At 41.4% G+C, this 12060-nt stretch overlaps 8 protein-coding genes across 8 annotated transcripts; 1 reads left to right on the forward strand and 7 right to left on the reverse strand.

Annotated features, from left to right (window-relative positions):
• Positions 1–157: 157 nt before the first annotated feature.
• mex1 (midgut expression 1) lies at positions 158–1240 on the reverse strand. The gene is made up of 2 exons (XM_089467427.1): positions 911–1240; positions 158–449 (listed from the first exon to the last, which is right to left on the reverse strand). The coding sequence occupies exons 1-2, from the start codon at positions 961–963 to the stop codon at positions 254–256; spliced, it is 249 nt and encodes an 82-aa protein (XP_089323553.1). The 5' UTR covers positions 964–1240; the 3' UTR covers positions 158–253.
• Positions 1131–2401, reverse strand: LOC149269107 (uncharacterized). Its single transcript, XM_089467426.1, has 2 exons — positions 1564–2401; positions 1131–1503 (listed from the first exon to the last, which is right to left on the reverse strand). The coding sequence occupies exons 1-2, from the start codon at positions 1629–1631 to the stop codon at positions 1308–1310; spliced, it is 264 nt and encodes an 87-aa protein (XP_089323552.1). The 5' UTR covers positions 1632–2401; the 3' UTR covers positions 1131–1307.
• An 801-nt stretch (positions 2402–3202) lies between these two features.
• On the forward strand, positions 3203–6945 carry yellow-k (L-dopachrome tautomerase yellow-k). Its single transcript, XM_018017436.2, has one exon. The coding sequence runs from the start codon at positions 3203–3205 to the stop codon at positions 4250–4252; it is 1050 nt and encodes a 349-aa protein (XP_017872925.2). The 3' UTR covers positions 4253–6945.
• On the reverse strand, positions 4380–5884 carry LOC149269108 (BAG family molecular chaperone regulator 2). Its single transcript, XM_089467408.1, has 4 exons — positions 5637–5884; positions 5160–5180; positions 4952–5094; positions 4380–4887 (listed from the first exon to the last, which is right to left on the reverse strand). Exons 1-4 carry the CDS (start codon positions 5882–5884, stop codon positions 4511–4513), a joined length of 789 nt encoding a protein of 262 aa, XP_089323534.1. The 3' UTR covers positions 4380–4510.
• Positions 6946–7120: 175 nt separating the features above from the next.
• LOC108612278 (putative chitinase 10) lies at positions 7121–8160 on the reverse strand. The gene is made up of 2 exons (XM_089467407.1): positions 7992–8160; positions 7121–7922 (listed from the first exon to the last, which is right to left on the reverse strand). Exons 1-2 carry the CDS (start codon positions 8014–8016, stop codon positions 7138–7140), a joined length of 810 nt encoding a protein of 269 aa, XP_089323533.1. The 5' UTR covers positions 8017–8160; the 3' UTR covers positions 7121–7137.
• A 1225-nt stretch (positions 8161–9385) lies between these two features.
• LOC108612279 (uncharacterized) lies at positions 9386–10461 on the reverse strand. Its single transcript, XM_018005157.2, has 2 exons — positions 9737–10461; positions 9386–9677 (listed from the first exon to the last, which is right to left on the reverse strand). The coding sequence occupies exons 1-2, from the start codon at positions 10340–10342 to the stop codon at positions 9468–9470; spliced, it is 816 nt and encodes a 271-aa protein (XP_017860646.2). The 5' UTR covers positions 10343–10461; the 3' UTR covers positions 9386–9467.
• A 13-nt stretch (positions 10462–10474) lies between these two features.
• On the reverse strand, positions 10475–11158 carry LOC149269109 (uncharacterized). The gene has a single exon (XM_089467422.1). It carries the CDS (start codon positions 11058–11060, stop codon positions 10512–10514), a length of 549 nt encoding a protein of 182 aa, XP_089323548.1. The 5' UTR covers positions 11061–11158; the 3' UTR covers positions 10475–10511.
• On the reverse strand, positions 11148–11794 carry LOC149269110 (uncharacterized). The gene has a single exon (XM_089467423.1). It carries the CDS (start codon positions 11763–11765, stop codon positions 11247–11249), a length of 519 nt encoding a protein of 172 aa, XP_089323549.1. The 5' UTR covers positions 11766–11794; the 3' UTR covers positions 11148–11246.
• Positions 11795–12060: the final 266 nt, after the last annotated feature.

The raw sequence follows: 12060 nt of genomic DNA on the forward strand, positions 1-12060 counted from the left end.
ATGCAAAGCGAGCCAATCAAAGGCCCAGCCCGTTAGCAAAAAAAACCCCATATATATGAGCTATACCAACGATTCTGGCTCAAAAAGCGCAACAATATTGTTGATAAGGCCAGAAACCAATAATGATTAGATTATGTCCATGAGTGAAATGAAAGAAGTTGTTGTTGTTATCTTTTTATCGTTTTTTATTCGTCAACTAATTTAACTTATATTATAAATTCTTTGGGCGTTTTTTTTTTCTATATTATTAATTTTAGTATTCCCTACTAAAGTAATCGCGTATGCTTCTCTTCACAATGGGCAGCATTTTCTGGAGCTGCTTCTGTTTATCATCGTTACTGTCCTTGTTGTAGTAGACAGTGAAGTAGACGATCAATCCAATTATCACCAGGAGCACAATGAACGAGCAAATGATGCTCATTAGCATTTTAAAAGCGCACGAACAGCAGCTAGAGGAAAGAGGAAGAACAGCATTAGAAATTTATGTTTGAGTGGGTTAAGATTTAGATAAATATGTATGACAAATTTATGAAGTTTGATTATTAAATACTATGGAGTTTTTTGTAACCTCAAGCTTATCTGACTTTATTTATAGACACACATATCTTCTTTCCTATACTAACTACTGACTAACAAACTCATTAAAAGTAAGTAATTAATCCGAACTAGTCTATAGACTATAGAGTTCTGAATAAAGATTCTAAATCTAACCAAAACTTAAAAGCTCCAATGTATATATGTACTTGTATACCCTTAGAAGGTAGTAGCTATAGAGAATGTAACATGTCTATGTTCTTTTCGTCACCTGAATAAATATGCAAATGCCACTCACACCTATATTGTTCTGGTGATCGCCTGAGTCACAATTGTGAAATATATAGTATATACTATATAAATCTGAAAAACTTACCAGCAAACCACTTTGCCGGGGCACTTGAGGCATTCACACAGAGCGTTGCACATTTTCTATTTGTTTTCCGTTCACGTAGGCCCGTCAAAAAAAGATATATACAAGTATATCTATATATATATATTTCTCTGTATATAGTATATATTTATATATACACCGATTTTAACGATCCGTCGAGGGCCAAAACAAAATAACAACTGAAACGCACGATGTCGACAAGTCAAGTGGTAGCAGTTAGGCGTGAAAAGCTTTAATCATATCGGGGCACAATAGAAACACACACGCACACAGATAAGACGATAATGGTTAATCAGTGACCCAGCCTAACGGAAAAAAGCTTTCCAATGTGATAGAACTCGCTATTCCAGAAATCGTGGAGTTGTGAGTGTGCTCAAAGCTATGTGGCAACGGTATAATTGAGGGCCGTTAGATTGGCCCCAGCAATGTTGTCGCCTTGTTGCACTTCAGGTGGATTATAGGCCATGCGCAGGAACTTCGTCAAACCAAATATGGCCAAGCTCCCAGTAGTACAGAGGACTACTAATATCCAGACCACCCGACTGATAGCCAGCACAACTATCAGCTCAACAATGCTGCGAATATAAGTAGACATTAGATTATAATTAATATATTCTAATCGGCGTTCAGCTCACCCCAGAAAAAGTAAACAGAAACTTCGCGCTAGCAGATGCGATGTGTTCAGAACACAACGCAAACACATCGCAGTTAAAGTAGTTATGTTTCGGGTAATAAATGTATTACAAAAAAAAAAAAAAAAAAATCAATAAATTTTTAGCCTACATATTCAAAAATTTTCATGTGATTAATGTGGCATTGAATTATGTTCTTAGGAAAACTCTGGAAATAAACAAATGAATTGCGATGATTAATTGGTTAGACCATCACAGATAAGATTGCAATGAAGTACAACATCGAAATATTATATATAGGTAATATAGAGAGAGATACATAGAGAGAGAATTTTTTTGTACACACAAATAATATTTGGGGATCTACAAAAGCCCGGGAAACTTTTATCGCCAATAGCAAATAGAGCGCACGGGCAACTGGCTTGATTGCGTCAAAAGTTTGAAGAATAATTCAAATTGCTTTCGATTAGATATGAGCTTCATGACTGGTGCGCATAAATCAGGTGTGGTATATGATAAAAATAGAACAGTCATTAGGTTAGTAAATACAAGAGACTTGGGCTCGTGCTTCAAATATGCATAAAAGATGATAAGAGATAAGCATTTGTTTAAAGGAAATTAAGTTACGATAGCAAGACATTGCTAAATATAATAGAAAATAAGGTTATGATAAGAGGATATTTGAAAATATAATAGAATATACGGCTGGATTAGCTCTTTAATAGGTCTACGACCTAAGATTCTAGTAACATCCGAAAGGTTAAACTATATAAAACAAATTAATAATTAATTAAAACTAAAAGTAAAATTATATTTATATTATTTATATTATATATGAAATATATATAATTCTTTCATACACTCAACTTCAATAGAATTTGTGTTGCCAACAATTCGAAGCGATTTTTAATATATAAAAATATCTCACATATGGCCTAAAAGCGCTTCTGTTTGCCTGCCTCTGTATGACATTACAATTTAAAAATAATAATAATATATATAATAAGCTATTTATATAGAATATCAGTATATAACAGGTGGCTTATCTCTCCAATAAATTTATAATTTAATAGATGCCCTGTCAATAAGGAATGATAATGCCACTTGAAATGAGTCAGTGTCGATTGATGAAAAATTTCCGTATCTTAAAAATACGTAAACAGTATTGTCTTAGCAGTCCGTGAAGCACCGATGATTTAATACTCTACACCAAAAATACATTGCTTCAAATCGAGTTTCGCTCTAGATTTAATCAAACTTCGAACATGCTGTTTCCTTGGCAATTAGTTACTCAAGCTAAAACTCAATTATCAGATCATGTTTTCTACATATAGTCTCATACATAACTGTATATATCATGTCAACACATAACGACTGATCTATTTATACTGCTATTACAAATTTCATATTGGTATATTGGCTTTTTTGTGTGTTTTTTTTTTCGTTGGTCGAAATCGCCGGTTGCGCCGTCTTATTTAATTTGTCGGCTGACACACGATATGCCAAATGCTGAGCTAGACAAATTTGACGAATTTCTTAAACTGCCTTGACTTGGCCAATTTCCATGCCATTTTCATTTCCATTTACAACGTAAGCAATGGCCTGCTTAGCATAGTTCCAGTTGCAGTCCGCTCGCTATACAATGGACACACAAGCGCGGCTCCGTCTGTACTTAATACTAGGTTTGCTATTGAAGACAGCCAGCTCTGCAGGCTGGTCAATGTCGGAGGCGGGTCTCAACGACTCCAGCTATAATGTGCGTCACTTGTCCACACACTTTGCGCGCGTTTTTCTCAGTGTAAGCGTGGAACACAATGATTTCCCTACACTGATCGAGGCACAGTGGCCCGTCTCCTACTTGCCCATGCGCACAGCCATCTACCCCAACAGCGAAGTCCATGCAAACAGAGGACAGCTCGAGTCGGACTGCACGCGTCTGCAACAAGCGCATTGGTCGCAGGTGGATAGCTTAAGTCGGCTGTGGGTCATGGACGTGGGCTGGACCAACAGCGAGTGTCCGCCCAAGCTGTTCGTCTTCGATTTGATCAGGAACAATGCGGAGTTGCTGCGTATCGATTGTGGCCAGCACATTGACATCAATGCCTCTGAGAGCTTAGTAGTGCACCTGGGACCCAAGGCAAGCAACTGCGAACTGGAACGTCATATTTTCTTCATATCGGACGGTCAACCGCATATCGTGGCCTACGATATACTGGAGCAAACCTGGCATCGGCGCGAGCTGAAAAGCAACAAATATGAAAATATGAGTCAAACGTTTCCCATCAAACCAATTGACTTTACCTTTGGGCTGCAGGGCGAGCTGCTCGTCTCTGATCAAGATGGTGTGCTCTACAGCTCCACTAAAAGACTTCAATTGGAGGGCTCCATACCCGACTCCAACTCCAACTCAAACTCGTTGCACATACAAGTAACGCGACTGGGCAACTTGTTGGGTCCCAGTCGAAGCATGATAGTGGACTACTTCGGAGCGCTCTTCTATGTGATGCCCAAATTTGGCGCCGTTGTGCGTTGTGCTCAGCTGTCAAATTTAACCGCCGAGGGCAATGAAATTATATACCTAACTTCCAAAAATATACAGCAAATATTCTTTGGTATAGAAGGCTCCGTCTGGGTGCTAAGCGATCGTGTATTAAAGCCACAGGACATTTGTTATCCGGGCATATTAAATTAAGTTATCTTTAAAATAAGTAAAAAGTGAATGAAACTAACGGCATTTGCTCAGCTGTTTATGTTTATATGAACGGGATTCTTATCGATTGTTGACTGGTCAGACAATAAACATCGATAAGATGCATAACCATTTCAGATTCGATTTATTTGCGTGTCGGCATATTGTTTATATATTTTTTTGCAAATTTTGTTTTGGTTTATATCGTTATTGCCTATTAACATAATTTATATTGGCGGCATATTTGTAGCTAGTAATAAGTTAATCGGTAACAGTTTGCTTATTCAGATAGCCCATTAGAGCCTGCAAACGTTTCTTGATGTTCTTCTGATCGTCAAGAGTGCAGCCGAGAAGAGCACTTTCAAATTTCTTATCAATTGGCCCCACATCCGATTCAAGCACAGTTCCCATACGTCCGTTCGGATCCATTGAGCTGCTGCAGCAGGCATTTAAATACAGCTGACAACGTTGCCGCCCGATAACTGGGTCACCCATTTTTATCATTGTGTCAATTAAGGCATTAATCTGGCTGAGCGAGTCCTCCTGTGACGCATCCCTCACGGTGCGCACATTCAGATCTACAGTGGCCAGGCGTGCACTAACGCGCTGAATATATAAAATAATCTCTTCACGCTCTCCTGTAAACAGAAAATAGATTGGTATTATTTTCCTATAATACTCAATTCTCAATTGACTGTTTACCTTCGCTCATGTTTTGGAGCAACTCATTGCTCTTGATGAGATCCATGGACATTAGGAGATAGTCCTTCTTCTCCTGTAAATTCAGAGCATCCTTACGAAACTTCTCCACGCGCATATCCAATTGATCTAGTATTGTAACAAATCTATAAAGCAAGATATCACATTATTATCCACAAATTTCTACACATAATTATGTTTATGGTTTTACCGTTCATTTGCATTGAAAGGTCTGCCCAATGTTATTAAATGTTGATGTTGTGGTTGGTTATATGAAAAGAGAGAAGCAAAGTTATTGTTAAATGTTAGATTGTCAGCTTATAGAGAAACTTAATGATACTTATCGAGGCACTCACACAAAGCTCTTTTTGGGCATTGTGTGGGCGACAATCGAATTCAAATTTGGTCTACCACCGCTCTTATATATATATTAATAATATTATATATTAATAATATTATCATAAGACATTACCAAATATGCATCAAATACAAAAATAAATAAATAAGCTATTATCGTTCTACGTAAGCTGAATTAACTTAGAGCAGCACCGCGAAAATTTACGATAGATAACAACAAAAGACGACAAATAAAAAATAAAAAAAATTTTAAATTTAAATCGAGGGTTTCTGTTGTTGTGTTGACTAGAAGTAGATTTGTTTTGTTTTGTATGTAGTTTGGAATAACAACCTGTCCAGCGCTTTACTGTCGTCGACCAGTCCATAGGAGACGTTCCCGGTACCGCTCGAAACGCCCAGGGATGTAGAAGCCGCTGCATCCGCATGCAAGCCTTGCAAATAATCAAAATTCATCGATGACTCCGAATGGTAAACGTGTGACGAGAATGCGCTGCTGTTGCTGTTATTGAGTTGATTATCGATATCGTTGTTTTGATGGTGCTCCTGCATGCCAAGTGCAATGGGAGCATCAATATCCATTTCCTGCGGCTGATCCAGTGTGCCACTGAAAACTGCTTTAGCCGCTCGGCTACACTGCCAGAGCGAACTGTACGGGGAACAAACTTAAAAGCTGTTCGACGATACTTCACTTCTTCACTCCTTTAGTCCCGCACTTCAACACTTTCGCTCTCTTGCTCACGCTGTTACAGTTTCAAAGTTCCGGCCTTTTCAGTACAACTCGATCGGCACTTTGGCTATTTTTTGGAATGTGTTAAGCTTTTTTTTTTATCGAGTGTGTGGGTTTGTTGTAGCTGTTGTTGCTGTTTTTAGGCTTCTAATATTGTTTATACTATAGCGACTCACACAAGCACGCACTCACGCACTGGCACGCACGCATACACATACACTCACCAGCTGCTGCAAGAAGAGAGCAAAGAGAACGTTTATTAAGTAAGTTTTAATTACCTATCGATTTGCAAGTTGCTAATATATGCGCCTGTCCATTCAGGTGAGCGCGTATATTGCTCATCATTTTCATCTTCATTATTATCGCCGGTGTCATAATTCACATTCGGCTGGGTGGCCAGCCGAGGCTCATCGCAGCGTCGGCGTTTTCGAAATATCCCTAAGAAATTCTCCAGCATACCTCTTTTATTCTCTAACACGCACACAAAAACGCACACATAGACAAACAAGTAAACAACTAAAATTAACACTGATTTTGTTTTGATTTAATTGTTTGCAATTCAATGGCTAAAAAGATGTTTGTAGAACTTTCCAGCAGCATCTGGGTATCGCGCTCTGAAATTTTATTTCGTTGAAGAATAATAGCTGAAAGAATTTACCTGAAGCGTTTTAGCTGTTACCAAGTAAACTACTTAATTTTATAGTATTGATTCGGCTTTCAAGCGAGAATTTTCAATAAAATTGCTTCGTTCCTGTTTACTGTGTTGCTTGCCGTAAATGTTGTGTGCTGAGTTTTCGTAAGAACATATTTAAGCCATGCTGTTCCGATTTAATTTAACTTGTTACTTCTTGGTTTTACTATTCATTTATTTGCTGTATCTTATTTTACTGCGCTTCACAATTTAACATTTTTCTTTTTTTAACAAAAAAAATGGTATAAACAAGGGTCAGGTTAAAAACAGTGTGACCGTCTCATCGAATGTTCTGGTATTTTGGATGGCATGACATCACGACGATTAATCGATTTGACAGTTCAGATACTTAGTATCGATTAAATTCTACCGATACGGTCACTCTTTTGCGTTCGATATTGATTTACTTATGAGCTAATGGCGCGGAAAATTTAAATCTCGCACGCACAGCGCCGTGCGCGACCATTGACAGGATTTGGTTATCACATCGAAGAAGTAGTAGAACGGGCACTGCTGCAACGTAGCATGACCTTTGACACAATAAATGAAGAATTCACAGCGCTGCATATGCGGATATAGATGCTGTCCATAGGCAGGGCAATGCAATAGCTCACTCGTAATATCACTTGGTGGCCTCACGGGCAGTGTATTCACTTCTAAGGTACATTTCGCCCGCTCTGGCAGATCACATTTGGCTGTCACTGCATTCCAATGCAACTCCTCACTGCACTCCTGCAGTATCGCCTGTCCGTAGTAGCAGATGTAATACTTACTACAACTAGACGAGCTGCCCACATAGACGATGTGATCATTGCCCGCCTGCGGCGTTAAGGTAGCACAATACTTGGCCGCATCTGTGATCATGCTATTGAGATTCTGCTCATTGTTTGTGGGAGGAATGACAATATCCTGGTTCGTCTTATTCTGGCATCCGGCATTGGCGGCCGTATCGCAAATTTTGTTCAGCTTATTGTAGAACATATTTGACGGGCACGAGGCGAGCACGGCGTCTCCATTGTCCTGGCAGAGATAGAACAGCCGACAGTCATCCGGATGCTCCACAAAGCTGCCACTCGCCTGATTCCTACACAGTCCCAAAGAACTTTGCCTTATGCTAACCGAATTCGTGGGTTTTCGTATGCTCCAATGACTTCTCGCGGCCGTCAAACACGAAAGCAGCAACAGCATCCACAATTTGTCTAAGAGAAAAGAAAGGAAGAAAGTTGTAGTTTAGATATTGGAATTGTGAGAGAAATTTCAGGATCAACCTAGGAATTTGCTAATATACTCCATGGCTTTGATCCAATGTGTGTCAGGCTTCAGTAGACCTCAATTTTATTCTAATTTCGTAATGCGCCAAGAACTTGGCATATATTGCGAGCTCATAGCATCAATATCAGAAAATTAAAATTTTTCCATATCGTGTCAAAGTTTCGATAAGGCCTTCAACCAATACATTCGCTGCCGCCACCAAAATATTTCTGCACTATTTTTTGCCACACAATCGATCGACATGTTGATTCCCGACATGAAGCACATTGCTACGCGGCACGTTATTAATTCTACAAATGTCGATCCGAGAAGACACAAGACCCAATACAAACATCAACTAGAGATTAGCTGAAATAGATTGCGTCTTGCTACAGTAAAACTTCAATTAATTATGTTGATGTGCTGTTGCTGCTGTTGCTGGAAGAAAGACAACACACGATTGTCCTTGGGTTAGAGGCGTCTCATATCGGTCAATCGGAGCTTTATCTTTCTCTAGCGAAAACATATAGATAGCTGGCCCATTTCCAATATCTGAATTTCCTACACGCAGTGATAAAAATGCGGATGTGCGACCTTGAATGAACCCGTGATAAACTGAAAAATGTCTAGGATGGCGAAATACCAGGTGATCTTACCCAAAGTTAAACGTAGATTTCTGGCAACTTTTTATCACGCGTTGTTGGCAATGATTCATAGCTTTGAGGTGATCTCTCAATAACATGTTCTACAAAGTAGATATATGGGTAACTGTGGTTGGGAATTTCCCTTGCTCTAATTGAATTTATCAGAAAAAATTCGTGTAAACTAATTGAACATAGCTGATCAAGGATTTAACTTAGAGTTAAGTTCTACCAAGAAACTGATGTTGCCCTAAATAAGAACAATAAAAAGAACATGCTTACAAAAATTGCTTTAAATTAGTTGTAGATATTTAATAAACTGTTACAAACACATTTATAAATATGATGTGATTTTTTAACTTTCTTCTAGAAGCTAACTGATCTCTCTATTCTTTCTTTGTAAACATAAACAATAGATTAGATTTTTGTCAGAAGAATAGAATGTTCTCTTAAATATTTTTTGCTGATATCTTATCATGTTTTTTACATGTAGTAAGTTTTTTGACTCTACTAGAGAACGGAAGTGATGTTATGTATAATAAGAATATAACCGAAGGAACGCACAATACTCATGAATCATCATAGATAATGCATTTTAGGTTATTTTCGAGAACTTTAAAAGGAAAAGTAAGTGAGTGACCTTCAATTGGGTATCGTAAATTTAGTAATTTTCCTTTTCAACCAAAAGTACCATCAATATCTTTTAATATATTTCCACCGAAGCTAAGCCAAACCCCCATACAAGACCCCAATGCATTATCCTAGACCCACAAGAGGCAAGCGATTTTTCAGGGTAACATTTATATTTAAAGAATTTTCTATAAAACTTAAATTAGAGTTTTAGTTTATAAATTAGATCAGGAGACTCTGACGTCCAAAGCACTTGGCTTGTGCGATCGCCACACAGGAGCGCTTCTCATAGTCCCAGCCATAGAAGAAGGGGCACTGCTGCAGCATCAGGAAGCCGTTGCGGCAGTAGTAGAAGTAGTTGCAGTTGTCCGGATGCGGATAGATGTCCACGGTGTGCTGCTTGCACTGCTCGCGCACGCTGATCGTGGAGCGCTAAGAAGAAGACATTGATATGGTATATAGATAGATAGGGTATATGTCCACACACTCACCATGCAATTGACCACCTCGGCCTTGTCGCACTTGGCCGTGTGCACATTGAAGTGCAGCATGGCGGCACAGGTCATGGGCAGGGGCTTGCCGTGATAGCAAATGAAGTACTCCGTGCAGGATTTGTCGTGGGCCAGCAGCACGATCTGGTGGGTGTTGTCGGTCGGTGGGCATTCGCTGGCCACCAGGGTGACGACCTGCTGGCTGCTGGCACTGCTCGCCGCTGTGGACGCTGGCGCAGCGGCTGTCACAGTCTCCGAGCTCACATCGAGGGCAGTCGAGGCTGTGGTCACTGTTTGCGTGACAGTCACAGTCGCGACGGGCAATTCAGTGACTGTGATCTGTTGCACTTCGTTGGTCTGCAGGGGCAGGCCCGTGCGACAGTCCACCTCCTCCATGGGCTCGCACATGGCCAGGTGGGCATTGAAGTAGTCGTTCTCCTCGGGGCACTCGCCCTCGAACGAATCCTCGCCGCTGCAGTAGATGAAGTGGGTGCAGCTCTTGTTGGAGGCAATGAAGTTGTTGCGGTTGCTCTCATCGCACTCCTCAAAGACGTCCGCCGCCGCCAGGCCAAGGGCGGCCAGCAGGAATAATAATAGACATGACATCACGTTGATGCTGTTCCGCTCTGAGAGGTAGTCAAGGGTAGACTAAACGCCGCAGCTGCCGCGAGAGACGATTTTAAAGCGAAACCCCAGCATAAAATCGAGGCTTATCAGAAACTCATTTACGCTCTGCGCTTGTCATGCAAAAAACTGAACGCTTTTATTAGTACTCTTACAATTGATAAGACTTTGAGCTAATGCACTGCTGCTGGGCCGCGCTGAAGTGGAAATGCTGCGGGCACTGCTGCAGCAGCAGATAGCCGGCCAAGCACTGATAGTAATAGTTATCGTTCGCTGGATATGGATAGACGCCATTTTGAGCGCTGCTCTTGCAGATCGCTTGAAGATTGCCTGCAGTTGTGGTGCGAGTGGTGCTAGTAGTGGGAGTGGTGCGAGTGGTGCTGCTATGTGTAGTCGATGGTGGGGGCTCTGTAATCCCGCTGCTGCTAGCAGTTGACTCTGTTAACAACGTCGTAGTCCTCAAGGTCGTCTGCTCCGTCTCCTGCTCCGGCTCCTCCACGTTGTCATAGCAAACGACGGGCTCGGAGCAATCGCCATTGCAGTAGTAGGAGTCATCGCCATTGCAGTAGACATACTCGCTGCACTCCAGATTGGGGTTGGGTATGCGCCGTATGATGACGCCCTCGCATTCCTGCAGGAACACCGCCTGCGCCCACTCCAAGGACCACAGGCAGCTCAATGCCAAAAGAAGCTGCAACATAAAACGAATTGCGTTTCGCAACTGGCTAACAGCCGAGCTGGCACCGCCTGCTTTATAGTAGTAGCCCCAGTGCCTTAGATAAGGTGATTAGCTCACTGTTTTATTTTGTATTAATTGCTGTCATAATTGCCAATTAAAAGAACAACAGAAGCATCGAGAAATTGCCACAGGTGACAAGTGAGAGTCTTAATTGAAACATGTTCGCGGCAGCTGATCCGCGATGCGTCCGCTGCACGTGCCGAGCTGCTCGCTGTAGGCATAGCCAATGGGACACTGCTCCACAACCAGATAGCCATCCACGCAGTAGTAGTAGTAATTGCAATTACCCGGATACGCGTACTTCTGCGTCACACCGCGCCGGCACAGCCTGCGCACATCGGTGCCGGGTGCTGCAGTTGTGGTAGTGCTGGTAGTGCTGCTCGTGATGCTGGTAGTGCTGCTGTAGCTGTCAGTGTACTCAGTACTCGCATCATTCCCATCACAGGTATAGCTCAAGTCGCACAAATCCTCGCTGTCGCAGAACTGGGAGCTGTCCTCGTCGCAGTAGATCAGGCTGTGATTGCAGCTGGGGCGCGGATTGTTGATGTAGGTGCCGGCTTCGATGCCATTGCATTCGGGGAAATCATCGGCTGCGATGAGCCAAACGCTGCCCAGCCACAGGGCAACGATCAACGTTCGGATGTCAATGCCTAAAGATTTGCCCATTGTGTGCGACAATTCCCCACCTGTGCTTAGCCCTTTATATGTGGCCCCATCACAGATTGCCCGCTAAATTAGTTGTATTTAATTAGCCGGGTCATGTTCCTGCAACTTATCAATGGAGCTCTGAGCGCTTATCAGCTGGAAAGTTTCGGCATGTAACCCTACATACATACATACATACATAGATGTCTTCAGCCGTTACACTGTGCAGCAAGTTTGCAGTTTAAGAGGTTAACAAGGGATTCCAAGTTTTTAGATTTCATTTCAGCTTTCACTTTAATAAATCCATGTACATATA

Source organism: Drosophila arizonae, chromosome 4, assembly GCF_054131065.1.
Source record: "Drosophila arizonae isolate 15081-1271.41 chromosome 4, UAZ_ARI_1.0, whole genome shotgun sequence".
Classification (NCBI taxonomy): domain Eukaryota; kingdom Metazoa; phylum Arthropoda; class Insecta; order Diptera; family Drosophilidae; genus Drosophila; species Drosophila arizonae.